Source organism: Martes martes (genome assembly GCF_963455335.1).
Source record: "Martes martes genome assembly, chromosome: 4".
Taxonomy (NCBI): domain Eukaryota; kingdom Metazoa; phylum Chordata; class Mammalia; order Carnivora; family Mustelidae; genus Martes; species Martes martes.
In genome coordinates, this window is record NC_137891.1 from 35608833 (window position 1) to 35626147 (window position 17315).

Sequence of the window (17315 nt, forward strand, 5' to 3'; positions counted from 1 at the left end):
CACAGATTACATGTTTGACCAGAAAGCATGGTCTTCCATAGCTGAAGATACAGAAAACGGTAGGAGAAAGACAGTACGGTGTCTAGTAAATGTAGGGGGGAAAAGATGTAAAACAGAAAATAAAGCATTCTACGGTATTAAGCAGAGGGTCTACTACGATTCTCAGAGGGGTCTCTAAGTATCGGTCCCCTGCTTTAGTCCTTTTGGTAACACTACTTCTGGTTAACCACTTGTGGCTTTAAAATTGTCAGCAGTAAGGAAACCCTTACAGGGAAGGGTTTAGTAAACAATAATGTCCTGGAACCAGGTAAACATGGTTCCTAGGAGCAGTGAAGAAAAATGATTCATTACACTTTTTAATTTCCAAATCTAGCTATTTTTTTTTGAAAGTTTGCTTTGAAACAATTTCCTATTTGTTTGCTTCCAGGAAACAGTAATAATTTCTAGTTAAGTTAAAAATGGGACATCTCCCCTGCTTTATTATGTATGTATTCTATTTTTATGTTAACAATTAGTCTTAGTTATTAAACTAGTTTCATCAAAATGGCTGTGGTATAATAAAATAATATTTAAAATCTAAGAAATTAAGGTACCAAATGCACATCTAGCCTCCTGACATCAGAAAAATACTACCAAAAATTATTCTTTCAGCATGCAAGAGAAAGTGCCACCCCAGTTGTATTTCTCACGTAACGAGACCCACGCCTGCTTACCATAACTGTTACTACCTAAACACAAAACCATACATGGCAGTGTGTTCATCGACTAGTCAACACTAGTGAGCATCTATGCTATGTCAGGCTCTGTACCAGGTACTGAGTATATAGAAAGGTTGAAAAATTCTCTCTCCACCCAAGAAGTTCAGCACCTAGTGAGATGGACAGAATGTACATGATGAGCCAAGTGAAACACAGCAAAGTGCTATTGACTAGAGAGAAACCAAAACCCATAGTGGGAGCCGCTGACGCTCCCTGAAAGTTGAGGAAAATCCCATCCAAGTGGGGACTGAGGAGCCAGGTCTTCAGGGGTAAAATGTCTGCCAGGTCAAGGAGGGAGAGAGGGACATTCTAAACAAGGAGGGCTGTAGAGAGAAACAAAGAAGAGGTTGCAAGTAACCAGGAAAACTAGTGAGGGGCAAAAAAAGGGCCTGTAGACTTGGCATTAAAAAACTTTAATAAGGGGCACCTGGGTGGCTCAGTGGGTTAAGCCTCTGCCTTCAGCTTAGGTCATGATCTCAGGGTCCTGGGATCGAGCCCCACATCGGGCTCTCTGCTCAGCGGGGAGCCTGCTTCCCCCCCCCCACCTGCCTCTTTGCCTACTTGTGATCTGTCTGTCAAATAAATAAATAAATCTTAAAAAAAAAAAAAAACTTTAATAAGGGGCACTTGGGGGGCTCAGTCAGTTAAGCTTCTGCCTGTGGTTTAGGTCATGGGTCTTAGGATTGAGTCCCAGGTCGGGCTCTTTGCTCAGTGGGGAGACTGCTTCTCCCTCTCCCTCTGCCTGCTGCTCCCCGTCCTTGGGCACTCTCACTCTCTCTCAAATAAATAAATAAATAAAATCTTTTTAAAATTTTTTAACAAAAGCCAGGCTAAACTGGATGGAGAGACATTAGTGGTATGGATGTGGGCTAGTGGGCATCTTTTTTAAGAAACGTAGAGTGGAAGAAAGAGGAAGACCCAGCTAATAATTCAAAGGGAGTCTCCAAGAATCAGTCTGGACATGGGCAGTTTGTGAACTCTGGCTCTGTTCTGGACCCTTTGCTGGTGGGAAGGTGGGGGTTCCCCTGGGTCATACTAAGCACACAGCTGAGTAGGAAGTGCTTCTCCCCAGAGCTGTCGTCCCCAACAGAATGAGCTTCTAGGACTCACAGTGAGACACGCTCTGCAATAAATGAAAACCCACGGTGGCTCTGTGATCACTGAAAATCAATATGTTCTGTCTGAACTAAGAATAAGCTTTGAAGAGTACTTGCATTTTATAATGTTTTAAAACATATAACCTTAATTAGCCTCCTACATTTATCACATAACTGTTTTTCTAACCAAAGTTAAAGATGAAAAGGAATGTTCTGCCACTGTGGCTACAACACATTGCTCAGAGCAGAAGGTACCACACATGCGTCTAGAGCAGGGGAGGGGAGGACCCCTGCTGGGTGGTGCTGGCCCCTCTCCCCACCTCTTCCCTGCTGTGGAGGAAGCAGGGATCAAGGCTGCCCTTCCAACTCACCTCTGACTCAGCCCTGACCGCAGCAGCCCTGTGATTACATTCTTAATCTTAGGGGCTCTTAAGAAGTTTTGTTTTATTCTGAGTCAAATTTACTTTTCATATCTATTCAGAAGTGTGAAAATCATCCAGGATCAAAATTCGAAATTCTACTTAACGGAGTTATCTTTAAAGAAGGCAAGACCCACATCTTCCTGACTACAGGAAGAGAGCAGATCTGTTTGATTCTGGAGAGAGCCCTCCACAGATGAAAACTCAATGGTCAGTGGGACACCCCAGCCAAGAGAAAGGCGAGTTGTAGGGCACTCTCGTGTCCTAGGCCTCGACCTCACGTAGACGACCTGACACCTGACCTCACCTGACCCTCGGAGAGTCAGCAGCTGCCTCCCACATACCACCCAAATCTCCACCTTCCCACGTTTCTGCACAGCGCTGGGTGGCCCAGCCCAGGTTTGGCGGTAAGACCTGCAAGAAAACACCCTTGTAGGGCACATCTGAAGCCAGCCTCCTCTAGAAAACTCAAAAAAAGAGAGAGAGAGAAACAGCGTTGCTTAATTTTAATCACAATTCCAATTTGAAAGACTCCTGGGCCTGGACAGAACAGCTAAGCAGAGTAATTCACCGCAAAATTCTGTGCTGGACAATCTTCAAAAGGCTTATCTTTGACCCCCAAAGAAAACTATTGAGAACTAAACTTCAAAAAATACTTCCTTCTCGCTGGAACTCAAGTTTCCAAGAAAAGCTTAACCTTAACATAAAACTGGTAATTTAAAAATTGGCTCTAAAGAAAGATTCGTATGAGGGCACAGATGAAAATCCGATAATCACATGCTAATAATCGGAGATGAACTATAATTGCCTGCTAATTACCATGGAAAACTACAGCATTAATAGTAACAACAGAACTGACACATCCCGATACAGGGAAAGATTACTGCAAGTCGAAACTGAAGACAGAGACAGAATGAAGAGCAAATAGTTGGTTTCACAATTAACTACAAATTTATATCAATAACAGCTCATGGATATGACTGTAAAGTAAGAAGGCTTATCCAGATAGGCCTGTGGGATCAGCGTCATCACGTTACAATCCACACCACTCACTGGTAAGATGCAAAAACCACGGTTCTTGTTCTGGAACATCTGCACCATAAGGTAGTAAAGTAAGCCTTAATTCTGTTCGGAAGTTAGAAACTGTATGTGAACATGCTTCAATGTATCTATTGTAGCTTCTGGCTTTTCTTCTATAAAGTTAATTTTAGTTGCTCAACCTCCTAACTTTCCTTCCCTCCTTGAAAGGAAACAAATGGGAAAACAAAAGGAAAAAAACAAAACAAAACAAAAGGAAAAATGGGCCTTCCCCAGAGAGTGGTTTTGCAATAATCCACTGTTGGAGGAAGCTTGATATGTAGTCCAATTCATTTTGTCATTTGTAGTTCATTTGAAATATTCTGTTAAACGGCTCACACTGCACAGAACCAGATAACCCCACCGTGCAGATGAGTCATGGATCAGTCCCACGCACTCTGTGTAGGACAGTGCCTCCAAGTCCTCCTGCCCCTGGCTGAACATTGCCCCTGCCCAGCATGCCCTTCCTGGCCACATCCCTCCTCGGGACACCCCTGCCTAGGAGTAGGACCCCCATTTAGTCAGCAAGGCTGCACTTCTCTTCTGTGATCCTTTACTTCTTCCTCTCCAAAGCCATCACCGAGGATCTACCAGATCTAGAATTTGTCTCTTATTCCTGGGATAACTTTGCATTCCCACCCACCCCTGCTTTACAATGCGCTCCTCTGGGTACACTCCGTCACTCACCTGGCTCCGACTGGTCTTCCCACTGCCCGTCTCTCCCTCCCTTCACCCTGTCCCCCATGCTGGCCTGGAATCACCCCTCTGCCGTACAGATATCATCCCTCTACAGTGTGGCCAAAACCCTCCCTGGCTATCCAAAGCCTCAAGTCCTGCACCTCATTAGAGAGAAATGTCATTTCATTACAATATCCTATCTGCTTGTTATTTCCGCACACTCCCCTCCAACTGTACTTATCAGCAATCCGGGAAGATGGATGTACAGATGGACTATACCCACTTGGATGAATGACGACATGCAGGTACAATTTTTATTATCGCGCTCTTAGGTATTCTTGGCTTTCTAAAATCCACTCGGTTCAACAATAGAAAAACATGGATTAACTAAAACTAGGTATGCATGCTACAGCTCAATATAAAAAAGTACAGACACACACGCATTTGACTATCTCCCCAACAAAACTGTACAACTAGGCTTTATGAAGCCCAAACAGTGTTAAAGCAGCCAAGGGAGAAAAAGCCTGAGCTTAATCACCCTCAACATCTGTGATGAGGCTGTGGTGTTGCTCCTCTGGGAAGACCCCAAGATAGCATTTCCCAAACATTCCCCCTGTGGGGCAGGTGTGCCACTGGGATACAGGCAGCATGAGTCAATGGCCCTCTAACACCTATAGCCTTCCAGGGTCTGGACCCCACATGCCCTGCAAGGCTTGATTAGCCCTCATAGGAGGCCTGGAGTCTCAGCCTGCACTACCAGGAAAACAGCTTTACCCAGGACTCCTTTCAGAGCCTGAGACCAGCAAATCCCATCTATGTTTCACATCTCTGTCACCCTGTGATTCCCCCCACCTTTTTTTAAAGATTTGTTTATTTATTTTAGAGAGGGAGAAAGAGAGCATGAGCAAGAGGGGCAGAGGAAGAAGGAGAGAGAATTTCAAGCAGACTCCACACTCAGCATGGAGCCCAACACAGGTTCGATCTCACGCCAGAAATCACAACCTGAGCAGAAACCAAGAGTGAGACACTTAGTCGACTGAGCCACCCAGGCACCCCTATGATTCCCCTTTAAAAAGCAAGCCTTTCCACAGCTACTAAACCCTTCTTCCTTATCCCCTCAACTCAGGTCTTCTTCCTTCACCCTACTGTCCATATTAGCTCAATCAAGGAACACTCTCACTAGTACGTCTGACAGTTTCCACCCTCTCCCATCCGTGCTAACAATTTCATCAGACTTGATAAACTTTATCTGCCAATCTCATTTTGGTTCTTCTGCGCTGGATCCTGTACGAGCATGTGCTGTTTCCTTGGCTTGCAGCACCCTCCCCCACCTTGTTGACCTCACGTGCTCTTGTTGTCCTTTCAGAAGGGTTTCAGAAACGTCTCCTCAGGGAAGCACCCCTCCAAGACACCACTCACTGTGTGACATCCTAGCCACTCATCGTCTTGCCTCCAGATTTGAGCAGTTTGAGGACAGGGGTCCCGTCCTAATTACCTCGGAATCACTAGTTCTAATAAAAGGTCTGGCCTGTTTGCTGAATGAATATGGAGTAACTATGCCTTTCTGCAAGGCACCATGGGACCAGCACTAACTCAATGTCCTTAAAAAGGGACGTCCACAATCAGAGACAAGCAACAACAGAAACAACCTAAGTGGCTAAGTGGCTCTTCCATACAGGAGGTCTGAGGTCTAATTGGCACAGGAACGCTCCTTGGGCTACAGAATGTAAACTCATTTATGACCTGGAATAATTGTTGTTATTCAACGAGCTCACAAGAAAGAACTTGTGAGGCTCGGAGAACTCCGCTCGTGCTTTGAAAAGCAGCAGGAGCCACTAGGGCCAAGGTCTGTTTGTTTTACTTTTATCAAGTAAGAACTAATTGCTAATGTTTCCTTCCCCCCTCCCCCAAACGAAATAGTTTATGGCCTAATGTACAAGAACCACATATCTGAACTGGCTTTCAGAAATGTCAGAAGGAGCAGCAGCCAAGAGTCCCACCCCCCAGACTGCAAAACGTTCTCAACATCTGGAGAGGAAGGCACAGCAGGGAGACGCAGGATGTCCATGCAAGGTTAGGTCCCGGATGTCTGCAGTCACTCTACAAGTCCTCAGGGCCTAGTGGGGCCAAGAACTACCTAGGGGTTGCCATATAAAGATGATGTACAGTGGCGCGAGGACAGAGAATAATAAAAAACAAGGAGTGCAAACTCAGGTACCCTTGGGTAAAATTGTTTACTGTCCACCACCTCGGTTTTTGAAAAACAAAATGAGTTTTGAGGACAGACAACGTTTATATATGATCTCTAGAAAGAGCCTGGTACACAGAAGAGTATCATTAAGAGAGTTCACTCCTTCCAGAGGCCTGCCTTCTGTCAGTGTAGTAAGAGTTTTATCCACACATTGGTTCATTCATTCACTCATTCATTTAGGAAATATTTATTGACAGCTCACTATGTCTCAGGCCCTGTGCTAAACCAGACAAGGGTCTACCCTCATGGGCTTTACCTTCTGATTGGAGCGTGGGCACACTGAGAAACAGAAACATCCATACATAAGTACCATGTAGGGTAGTGATACACGGTCTGCTGTGAGATAAAGGTAAAGGGGCTTCAAAGTGCTGAGGGTAGCCGTTTAGGTAAGGTGATAAGGAAGGTCTCTTTGATAAGGTGACAACAAGCAAAGACCTGCAAAACGTGAGGAACAAACCAGGTAATGTGTGAGTATGTGTCCGAGGAGAGCCAGGCCTGGTGTGATGCAGGAGCAGCCTCGCTGGGAACGTCAATCAGGATACAGGGAACCTGGGAGCCAAGGCTCCAAGTGCTCTGAGAGCGGCCTCCTTCCCTGCACCCCAGGCCCTCGGGCTCCCACTCTCCTTTGCACAGACCCACGGAAAGGACTCCATCAGGGACACTGAGGGGCCTCTCCCCATCTGGCAACCAGCTGTACTGGCTGGTTGGAGCTACTCAGAGGATCAGAAGTATGTGGGAGATGAGGAGCAGCCTTGAAGAACAACCAACGTTCTAATCCGAGTGAGATAAGTGTATGTCAGGGAAGATGTAGAATGTTCGCCAGCTGTCATTACGGGGTTCAAGAGACCACAGAGCAATCCTTAAGCATGAGTGCTGAGGGGATGTGGAACAAGGAAAGATACGAAGAGAGGTGAAAGCTCCACTGGGCTTTGCTTGGAGTGGAGGTAGAGAGACAGAGAGCTGGAGGAGGGCTGGTTATCCTGGGAACCCTGAAAAATGAGAAGAAAGAATACACACACCTCTACACACAAAAGTGTATTGTGTGTAACTTTAGAAGCTGGAGGTTCCCCTAAGTCCACCCACAGACTCTGAATACCATAGGTTATGAATCTCTCCTCTAGTGAGAGGAGCCCTATCTCAGTCTTTAACTCCAGCTTCAAGGTCACTACCTAGAGGGCCCAGTTGAACTTGGGGACTACAGTGACTGGTGGAGATTTGGAAACTGCAACCACAAGCCCTGACTGTAACCTCCAGCTTTGTGGAAGTTAAGAAAGGTAATACATTTTAAAACACTGGACTCTTCCTTTTTTTCTTTAGGCTACTAGAAGGTTCTCAACCCACACCGACAACTACAGGTACATGGACCCTTCAACCTCCCTCCACTGTCAGCAGGCATTGCTAACCCCTGGTGGAAGCAAGGCAGAGCCTTTACCAATGTTCTCAGCATTGCACTCCAGAGCTACCCGCTGATGGTGTGAGTCACACACGGATGTACACACCATCCCAGCATCAGCTCCCTCTTTATGCTGGAGATGGTATTAACCACCACTGGCAGAAGAACACATGGCTTGATTTTTTTGTAAGTCTAATAGAGAAATGAATTATATAAGATTTTTGCATATTTCTTCATCCTCTGTGAGGAACTGTCAGGTCTAGGTTGTGGTCAGAAAATCAATTTGCCCTTTGAAGCTAAAGGACTGATTTAATTCTCCTCGAGTTCAGGTTCAGAGCAGGTGGCCCAAGGAGCCACAAAGCTTCTTAGTAAAAGTCCTAAGTCTCAAAGATAAATCATGTGTGTGCATGTATGTGCAAATGCATGTGTAAAGGGTTACAGAGGAAGTCCAAAGGCAGGCAAGAGGCAAAATAGAAGAGAGATAAGATCTGAAGTCCTGGGTGAGCTGAGAAATCATTCTGGTATAAGAAAAGTAAACCTTATAACAATATCAAAGCTGAACCAACAGGTAAGCCAGTAAAAGGCTTTTATTATTTACTTTATTTGGACCTAGTCCATATTTCTATTTAATTGCTCCTCTCATTTTTTTGGGTAATAATTATAAGGCTAACTTTTCAAATAAAGTAAAATTGTTCCTCTGAGTTCTATGTAGATAGCTACATACAGGTCAAGGCAAGTATCCCCACTCCCTTGTCCTAGTCAATCCATCTTATAGTTTCTGTATATGAGCCGGGTGAAGAAGACTGTCTTATCCTAGCTCTTGCACTAATTATCTGAGGATAAATCACTTGGAAAAGTGGGTCGGTGGGCCTCACGGGGCCTCAGTTTGCTGGTTTATTAGATAAACATGTTTGACTAGCTAATAGGAAGGGTGTGGGGGGGGCACCTGCGCACAGGCATGCACCGAGGCAAAGAGGGGTGTGGCCATCTTGCAGGATAAACCAACAATTAGTTTCAATGTATTTTATTGTGAGTCTCTAACCCTCGTAATCACTAACCTCTCTGCCATTGGTCAAGGGACACCAGCAAGGATGAGATGGAAAGGCTGAAAAAATCCATCACTGCAGTGTTTAAGAAGTACAAGAAATGGCTCAGTAATACCTTTTAATGGCTCAGTAATACTTTCTGATACCTGACAGGATGGAAAACTTTACTTTGCTTACACTCCCTGGGACTGCAGCCTTTTGCTTTACAAAACGAGGTAAGGAAGCCCACAGATACGAAATTACTTATTTCTTATAAAAACAGCATATAAAGCATTAAAATTACTTAGAAACACATATATTACTGTCAGCATTTTTAAGCAATCTCTAGAAACTTTTAAGATTCCATCCCTGACTTCCCTTGTCTTACTCTGTATCCCAGAGGGTGAGTCCTGCAAACCACATTTGCTAGGATCATGTACCCAATGGCTTCAGGGAACATGGGGCCCTTGGGAAGCACTGGTGGGAGAGCGGGAGACAGGGAGAACACAGGGCATTCCTTCTCCTCCTCCCTCTTGGCATTCTTTGAGAGGTGTGTCTGGCAGTGACTCCTCTGTTGTTCTCTCTCCTCTTGCAAAGCTGCTCTGTCTGTGGTCCCAGCTCCTGCTGAGGCAGCCCCCACTATGGTTCAAGCTCTTGCTGGGGGGGGGGGCTCCCCCAACACCCTCAACCTCCTCTTTGTCCCTCCAGGCCTGCAGCTAATAGTAGCGCAGTCCTGCTGTTGCTCATCTCCAGACAGCGTCACGGTGCCTTCAGCCCTCTCAATCTTTGCACCAAATTCCCGCCATGGGACCACTTGGCATGGATGATGTCTTCCTGGCCGAACCCGGAGTCCCACCCGGGGGACTACTGGGCTCTAGAGAACAGACGTCGTGTTTAAGAATACACTGAGAAAATGTACTTGCCAGATCCATTCTTCCTCTACCGCTGGAAAAGATTTCTCAAAGGTTTCATTTGCCAGACCACCTAGTAGTATCAGCAGAAGGCATGTGTTGGCGCTAAAGGGACACTATACGGAGAATTAAGAGAACCAGAACCCACTTTGTAGTCATGTGACCTTCAAAAGTACCTTAGAGCCAAATGATCCTGAGGTTACTCATGTCACAGGGGGACAGGAGTGCATCTGGTCTAGAGCATGGAAACATGTTTTGGAAACTGACCTAGTCCTTGCAAATCCAAATGTTTCACTATTACTACACGAGTCACAGCCGGCTGCCATAGAACAAACAGTGCTTTGCACTCAGCTCGGTCTGATTTTGCTATCTCTGCCTGATTCGTACTAAACGTACTAACAAAGGAAAAGTGCCCAGACTAGTGCCTGGCATATCTTCCCAAGAGCTACATGGGTCCCAGCTACGAGCTGTGTGCTGGGCTCTCCTTGGCAGCATGACAACATGTCAGTTTACCTAAGACCACACAGGGAGGTCAAGGTCAACTTACCAATGTCAAGGACCCTCTGCTTCGCCGTATGCTGCCGGGAGTGCCAGTACTTCCAGTATTTCAGCTGTTCGTCTCGGTTTTTGTCTTCACTGAAGACCACCATTACCACACTCTGCAGAAGGGAGAACCATGCATCTTACTTTCTGTTGGGTGCCTCTGTGGCTTCACAGCCTTTACTTCCAGCAGTTCTACCAGAGCCGTTTCTACAACGTTGCTTATCTTGCTTGACAAAAGCCCAGACAAGCTCAGCTGCAGGGTTTTTGTTTAAAAACAGGTCTACTTAAAAAATGCATGGGAAATGAGAACAGTCCACAGAAAAAAGAATCCTGCATCATTTTTTTTTTTTTTTAAGTAGGCTCCACACCCAGCATGGAGCCTAACGCGGGGCTTGAACTCATAACCGAGATCAAGACCAAGCTGAGATCAAGAGTCAGAGGCTTAACCAATTGAGCCAACCGGGCGCCCCCACGTCATTTTTACCATGAGTCATAAACAACCAAATTAACCGATTAATAGTACGTTTACTGTTTTGTGAGGTGAGTGGGAATACCAAAAACATCCTTTTTTTTTGTACTGAAAAAAACCACATTTTTGAAATTTTGTATTCTTAAACATAGGATTTGGCACCATGTGTAAAGAAGTAAGCATCTGTTTCTAGCCTAATTAAGTGCCTCAGGCTGAAATGCTGGAGTAATGGGAGAAATACTGCAAACTGAGTTCATACTGAGGAACACAGATCTCAGCTATAGATATTGCACAGACCAAAAGAGACAAGGTCAACTATTTTATTTCCACACAGTTTGGATGTATTTGCTTGAAAAACTAATTCTATCTTATAGAAATAAGAATCCAAAGCCCATTCTGGTCCTAAGTCATAAAACCCTCATTAAACTACATACACATTAACTGACTGTCTCTTATGAGATAAGAGAAGTTACGAACACAAATGAACCCCCCAAAATCCTTTTAACTGCAATATCAGGGACACTGGCTCTCTCCTTCTTATTCCAAAACCAAAATATTTCTTAGATATTTTCCTACTATTCCAGAGTATTTAATTGATTCCCATTCCTTACTAACTTCTCCTTCGTGGCACTTTGCACACTTAGAGTCAGTCACTTAATTATTTTTTTTAAGGTTTTATTTATTTATTTGACAGAGAGAGATCACAAGTAGGCAGAGAGCCAGGCAAAGGGTGGAGTGGGGGAAGCAGGCTCCCCGCTGAGCAGAGAGCCCCATGCTGGGCTCCATCCCAGGACCCCGAGATCATGACCTGAGCCGAAGGCAGAGGCTCAACCCCCTGAGTCTTCCAGGCGCCCCCTCCATTTACTTAATTATTTACAATTACTCAGTCAACAGTCCCACTGCCTGACAAATAATAGATGTCATATACATGCTTGCAGTTGGACTGTCCATTCAAAATCTGGCTTCTTCCCAAAGTACGTGTGAGCATTTGTTACACAAGAAAGCAGATGTCTGTTAGGAAAACTAGTTTAGAAATATGTATCCATATTATTCGAACTCACAAGCAGCAGGAACCTCAAAGGTACATGGAGAAGTGACAAGAGGGGGAACCGCTTCTGGGCTGGTGGAACTATGAGCTCCAAGCTCTCCATTCTTCCCTCTCCCGCTTCCCCAAACTTTGCCACTTACAGTTGCCCCCTTACCCGTGGTTTCAGTTACCCACATCTGATCAACCATAATCTAGAAGCAGCTGAGTGCCTTCTGATCTATCATCCAAAGGTCAGTAGCAGCCTAACATTAGGGTCACAACACCCATGTCGTCATGTTACGTCATCTCATCACATAGGTATTTTATCATCTCACATCATCACCAGAAGAAGGGTGAGTCCAGTACAGTAAGATACTTAGAGACTGAGAATCCCACAGTCACATAACTTTTATGACAGTATATTGTAACTGTTCTATTTTTATTACTGTTGTTGCTAATCTCTTACTGTGCTATTGTATATGTTCAACTTTATTATAGGGATGTATGGAGAGGAAATAGCATATATACGGCTTGGTACCATCCACGGTTTCAGGCATCCTCTAGGGGGTCCTAGAATGTACCTCCTGCACATAAGGGGGGAGGATGGACTACTGTATATGTAAAAGTTCACTGCATGGCCTCCTAGTGTTTATTCCCTTCTGTTCCAAATAAAAATAACAGGGTTTTTTTCTCTAGCAAATGACTATATCAACCTAAGTAATGGCATATTCTTGGTCTGCAAATTTCTGTCTTCAGTGATAAAAAGAAAGGCAGTTTGAAAATGCTATATTACCAAGCATACATGTTTCAACTCAGAATAAAACGCTGTGCTCCAAAATTAATGTGGGTAAGTTCCAAGGGCATCCCTCTTTCCTCCAGATTGCTTGCTCTCCCAGAGCTGAGGAGTAAGAACAATCCCAAAAGCCAGAGGCATTTTAGCCTGGGATCCACCTCTGGATATATATGCTAGACTTCACACCCCTACACCCTCACATGTGGATGCCTGGTAAGAAAATTTTGGATAAACTTAGTTTTTTTAAAAACAGTCTTACAAATTACAAGGAAGTGTACATCTCATATACACCCTCTTAACAGCACTATCATTGGCACCCTGAAAAGGCAGTGAATAGTTTGCATTCTAAGGCCACGACAGTACAGAGACTCTTCAAGAATTCTGATTCAGGCGCCTGGGTGGCTCAGTGGGTTAAAGCCTCTGCCTTCGGCTCGGGTTGTGATCTCAGGATCCTGGGATCGAGCCCCACATTGGGCTCTCTGCCCAGCGGGGAGCCTGCTTCCTCCTCTTTCTGCCTCTCTGCATACTTGTGATCTCTCTGTTAAATAAATAAATAAAATCTTAAAAAAAAAAAAAAGAATTCTGCTTCACCGAAATCATATAGATAATTTATCATGGAAGTTTTCATCCCATCTGTTTCATTTGGGCTAAAATGAGCCCTCTTCTCTTAAGGACTTAAATCTAACACCCTTGGTGAGTTAAAACGGTGCCTCTGGCTTTTAGCCCTCCATGTCTCTCAACACTGTGTACGTTAGTGAGTAAGAGAATAAATCCAAGAATCTGACTGCCTGGGATATATCCTGGTTCCCTCACATTTTAGCTATGTAACCTTGACCAGTTACTAGCCTCTAAAAGGCCAAGTTTCCTCATCTATAGTATTATAAAAACAGTGCCTATTTCATAGGGTTGTGTTAGTTTCAAAGGAATTGCTAGATATATGGCACTTGACATAGTGCCTGGCACATAGAAGATATACCCAATAAACATTAGTTGTTATTTTGTGGCTTTTGTTGTTATTATTATGGTATCTCTCTGCCATTGTTATTATTGTTATTATTATGATTGTTATTGTTACTATATCCTTCCACCATTAAGACGATGATGAGAAGGAAGTCGAGGAGGAGGAAGAGGAGGAGGTAGAAGGCATCCCTCTGCTACAGCCTTGACCACAGGGTAGGAACACACCAATTTCCCTGGCAGGCACACAACACACCAGGCACCTTCCCACCTGCAGCAGGCTCGGCCTTGCGTGGGACATGAACTCCACATCTTCTTCTCACTCTCAACAGCCCCGCCTCCTACAGCTCTGATCTGGGACTAGGACAGCCTGGAGGGAGGAAGTATTGCTGGGCTGGGAATGAGCAGCAATCCTTGCTTGTCTTTCTCACTGAAACACAGCCAGAAACCCCAGCTGTCTCAGAGATCACCACTGAAGCTGTTTTACCTAAAGCTAGTAACAGACAAGCTGGCCAGCAGGTGCCCAAACGCTCTTCTTTCTCTTCTACTTCATTTGTTCCCTTTGCAGGGAAGTCTGGGATGGAGGTAAACTCCCTAAGCTCTAGGCACAGCACCGCATTCGTCTCAATGTGCTGAAGGGCTTAGGAGGCAGCAGCTATGGACAAAATACGGTAGGGTTGGCACCACGTACAGAGCACGTAAAATAAATCATTTTACAATAGGGCAGGAAGGCCCTTCAACCTCTTTTCAGAGAGCTCTGCTATGATTTTCCTTTTCAGTAGAGAAGGATTACCAGTTTCCTCCCTTATGGCAGCAGCAAGAATGCCAAAGCTGGTCGGCTTCCAGCATAGTTCCATTTCCCACAAACAGAACTAATACTCATGAAAGTGAAAATTCCACCGAGTCAGTCCTGGTAGGGATCATATCATGCCTCACTTGACTCCTGAGTAAGCAAGCACTGGGCTGCAGAAGGCTTTTTAAACCAAGCTGCAAAGGACCCAGGGACACAGGATAAATCACACCTTCCATACGGAAGACAGCATGAGCTCTTTCCCTGCCCACAAATAAGCTCTGACTTATAGCTACTTGCTTGAAAAATTAAGATCAATTGATTGAAAACAAGAGCAACAACTAAGTAGCACAAAGGCAATGAAGGAAGCTGGGAAAATTCCTTGGATACGGTCAGAAAGCATGTCCCAACCATGTCCCCTCCCTGGCATTTACTGGTTACTGATTAAAATGATAAACTGGAAGCCAGTAAGTTCTCCTGCTCCAACTCTCTGATATTTGTTCTAGAATTATTTATTTTGGAGTTTTTTCCACACCCTTCCACAAGACTGCGAGGTAGCAATTCCCTTCACATGATCCCTCTGCTCTTTATTTGAGACATGAGGCCCATACCCGGACTTTGCTGATCGGGTGTCGGAAGCATTTGTTGTCTCCAGTCTCGCTGAGCGTTATGGCGTAGAACTGTCCCTTGTTGAGGTAGGTCATGGGGCCCTCCCCCTGCTTCTGACGCAGTGATTTGGTGGCTTCCAGGGTGTACTGAAATGTGCCACTGTGAACAGAAAGCAAACAGTGGTCAGATTCACTCGCTCGGTCATTTCTGCCTTCCTAATCAATTTCACATTTACAGCATTTTGTAGGAATATGAACCACTATTTACTTCAGAGACAAAACACAGCATATGGCAAAAGAGATGCGACTGGTACCAAAGGTCACTGCTAATACAATGTATACAACATCTCTAATAGTGGCTCATAAACCAGATGGTTTAGAAGGGGAGAAAGTCCACGAGGTGCCTGTCCAATTATGTAAGGCTGTACCAGGAGAACCTGTTAGGTCTTAGATGGCAATCAGTAATGCCTGAGGCTTAAGAATTGATAGGATTTGCCACTTTTGTGCTAGCAGCAAGCCAAATGTGTGAAAGCTTTCACGCAATTCATACCTATACTTAACCCTCTTTTTGTATCACCAAGATGTTGCAAATAGCGATATCCCACTTCAAAACATTTCAAAATGTCTAAAACTCAGACATTCATTACTGAGAATCTAGTTTCATAACAGAGACTATTGGTTTTGCGGTTTTCTGTTTTTAAGACGGCAAAAGGACTCATGAAAGGATCACTACTGCTCCAAATCAGGAGTCTGCAAACAAAGTTTGTTCCATTGGCCAAATCCAGCTCCCTGCCTATTATTGTAAACACCTCCCTGTGTTCCTATTACTGGAACACAGCTATGCTCCTTCATTTAGGGCTTGTCTACAGTTACTTTCACACTACAACAGCAGGGTTCAGTAGTTGTGATATATAATGTGCCAAATCTAAAATATTCACTATGTAACCCATTGCAGAAAAAGTTTGCAAATCCCTGCTCTACACAATTTCCTTAATATTTTGAAAATGTTATTTAATTTACAAAATAAAAACACTGATTTTCCCAACCATGAGGAATATATCAATTATTTAAAATAAACAAAAGGTATGAACCACAATCCTTCTAAAAACGAAAGAAACAAAAAGTTTAATATGTTCTTTCAGAAATATTTATTTCTGCTATAGTACAGGATGGCTCCTAGTGATAATCCAATAACCAATGCTTCATGCACCTTTTTAATCATCAGAAGCTCTTCACTGGGCCTATTTTCTTAGCTCTTTAATTTCATAGTCTTTGAAAGGCTAGGTATAAAACTGCCTCAAAGTTCACCTCTTAAAATGGGCTGCTTACAAGATTATGGAAGACTCTCATAATGTTTAATTTTTTATAACTTTCATGAGGAAAAAGAAATTGTAAAGCACAATAATATTCCTCTTTTCATGATAAAAACCTTACTCGTAAGCTGAGAAACTAAGCAAATTCCAGAATATGTATCTTAGAACAGGGTGGGAAATAAATCATTCAAGACAGAACCAACTTCACTGTCATTTTGCCTGAAAAAAGCAATTTCAGAACAGCCACTGAATCATAAAATTTGAAACCTGGACAGGATATTAGGTATCACCTACATCAGCAGCCTGCAACTTATTTAGGGCACAGGCTGCATTTAAAAAAATGAATAAACAAACAAACAAAAACATGAAAAGCTGTGAACCCTCTCTCCAGATAAAAGCACATATGAACAGAAATGGTTTTGAACATAATTTGGGGGGGGGGTTCGTGCTCCCCAAGCCTATCCATAACACAGGAAATAAAACCACCTTCCTCATTTCACAGGTGAAGACAGGCTGAGAAACTTGCTCACTCCAGTGGACAATGACAGCAGCAGGAAGAGAAGGCAGGTCAAGTGACTGGTAGGTCAAAGCTCTTTTCACCAGCCTGACAGCTGATTACAGGGCGATTGGGGTTTATAGCATGCACATTATATATGCATTTCCACATTTTAGAAGGTGATTTGGAACTCTATGTTCCCCACCTCACCACACACTGAAATTCTGACTCGGATGATCTGGGGAGGATGACTGGGCAGCCTGAGGTCGGAGCAAGACCCTGAAGGATTAGGAGGACTTCAGGTGGAAACAGAGAGAACAGAAGAGAGTCACACACATAAAAGCAAAGAAGCAGTGAATACGGTGGGACCCAAGGTTGAAAGTAAAAAGGAACTAGCATATAAAGGCCCTGACTACCTTCTTGAGTAATTTGTGTTTAATCCTGTCTGAAATGGTGACATCACTGATAAGCTTTGTAAAACAAGAGAGATCAATTCATTTCTTGCCATTCTCTCCTGTCTATGAGCATGCTCATGACCACGGTCTTTGATCATCTAGCCCCTCTACCTAAAATGTTCTTAATCTTCTTTCGCTGGAAAACTCCTGCTCACGATCCTTCAACATCTGGTTCAAATGCCCCTTCCTGCAAGATTTGTTCCCCCACCCCCAGCCCAAACCCCACCACACACACACAGAGACCTCTAAGTCCTC

At 44.1% G+C, this 17315-nt stretch overlaps 1 protein-coding gene across 1 annotated transcript in view; it reads right to left on the bottom strand.

Moving 5' to 3' along the window:
* Positions 1–17315, bottom strand: part of GRHL2 (grainyhead like transcription factor 2) — a 160165-nt gene that overhangs the window by 73649 nt on the left and 69201 nt on the right. Inside the window, exons 6-7 of the mRNA XM_080800974.1 lie at positions 14800–14956; positions 10157–10268 (exon numbers count right to left, since the gene is read on the bottom strand). Of these exons, the coding sequence (XP_080657100.1) occupies positions 10157–10268; positions 14800–14956 (269 nt within the window). The remainder of the gene's footprint in view (positions 1–10156; positions 10269–14799; positions 14957–17315) is intronic.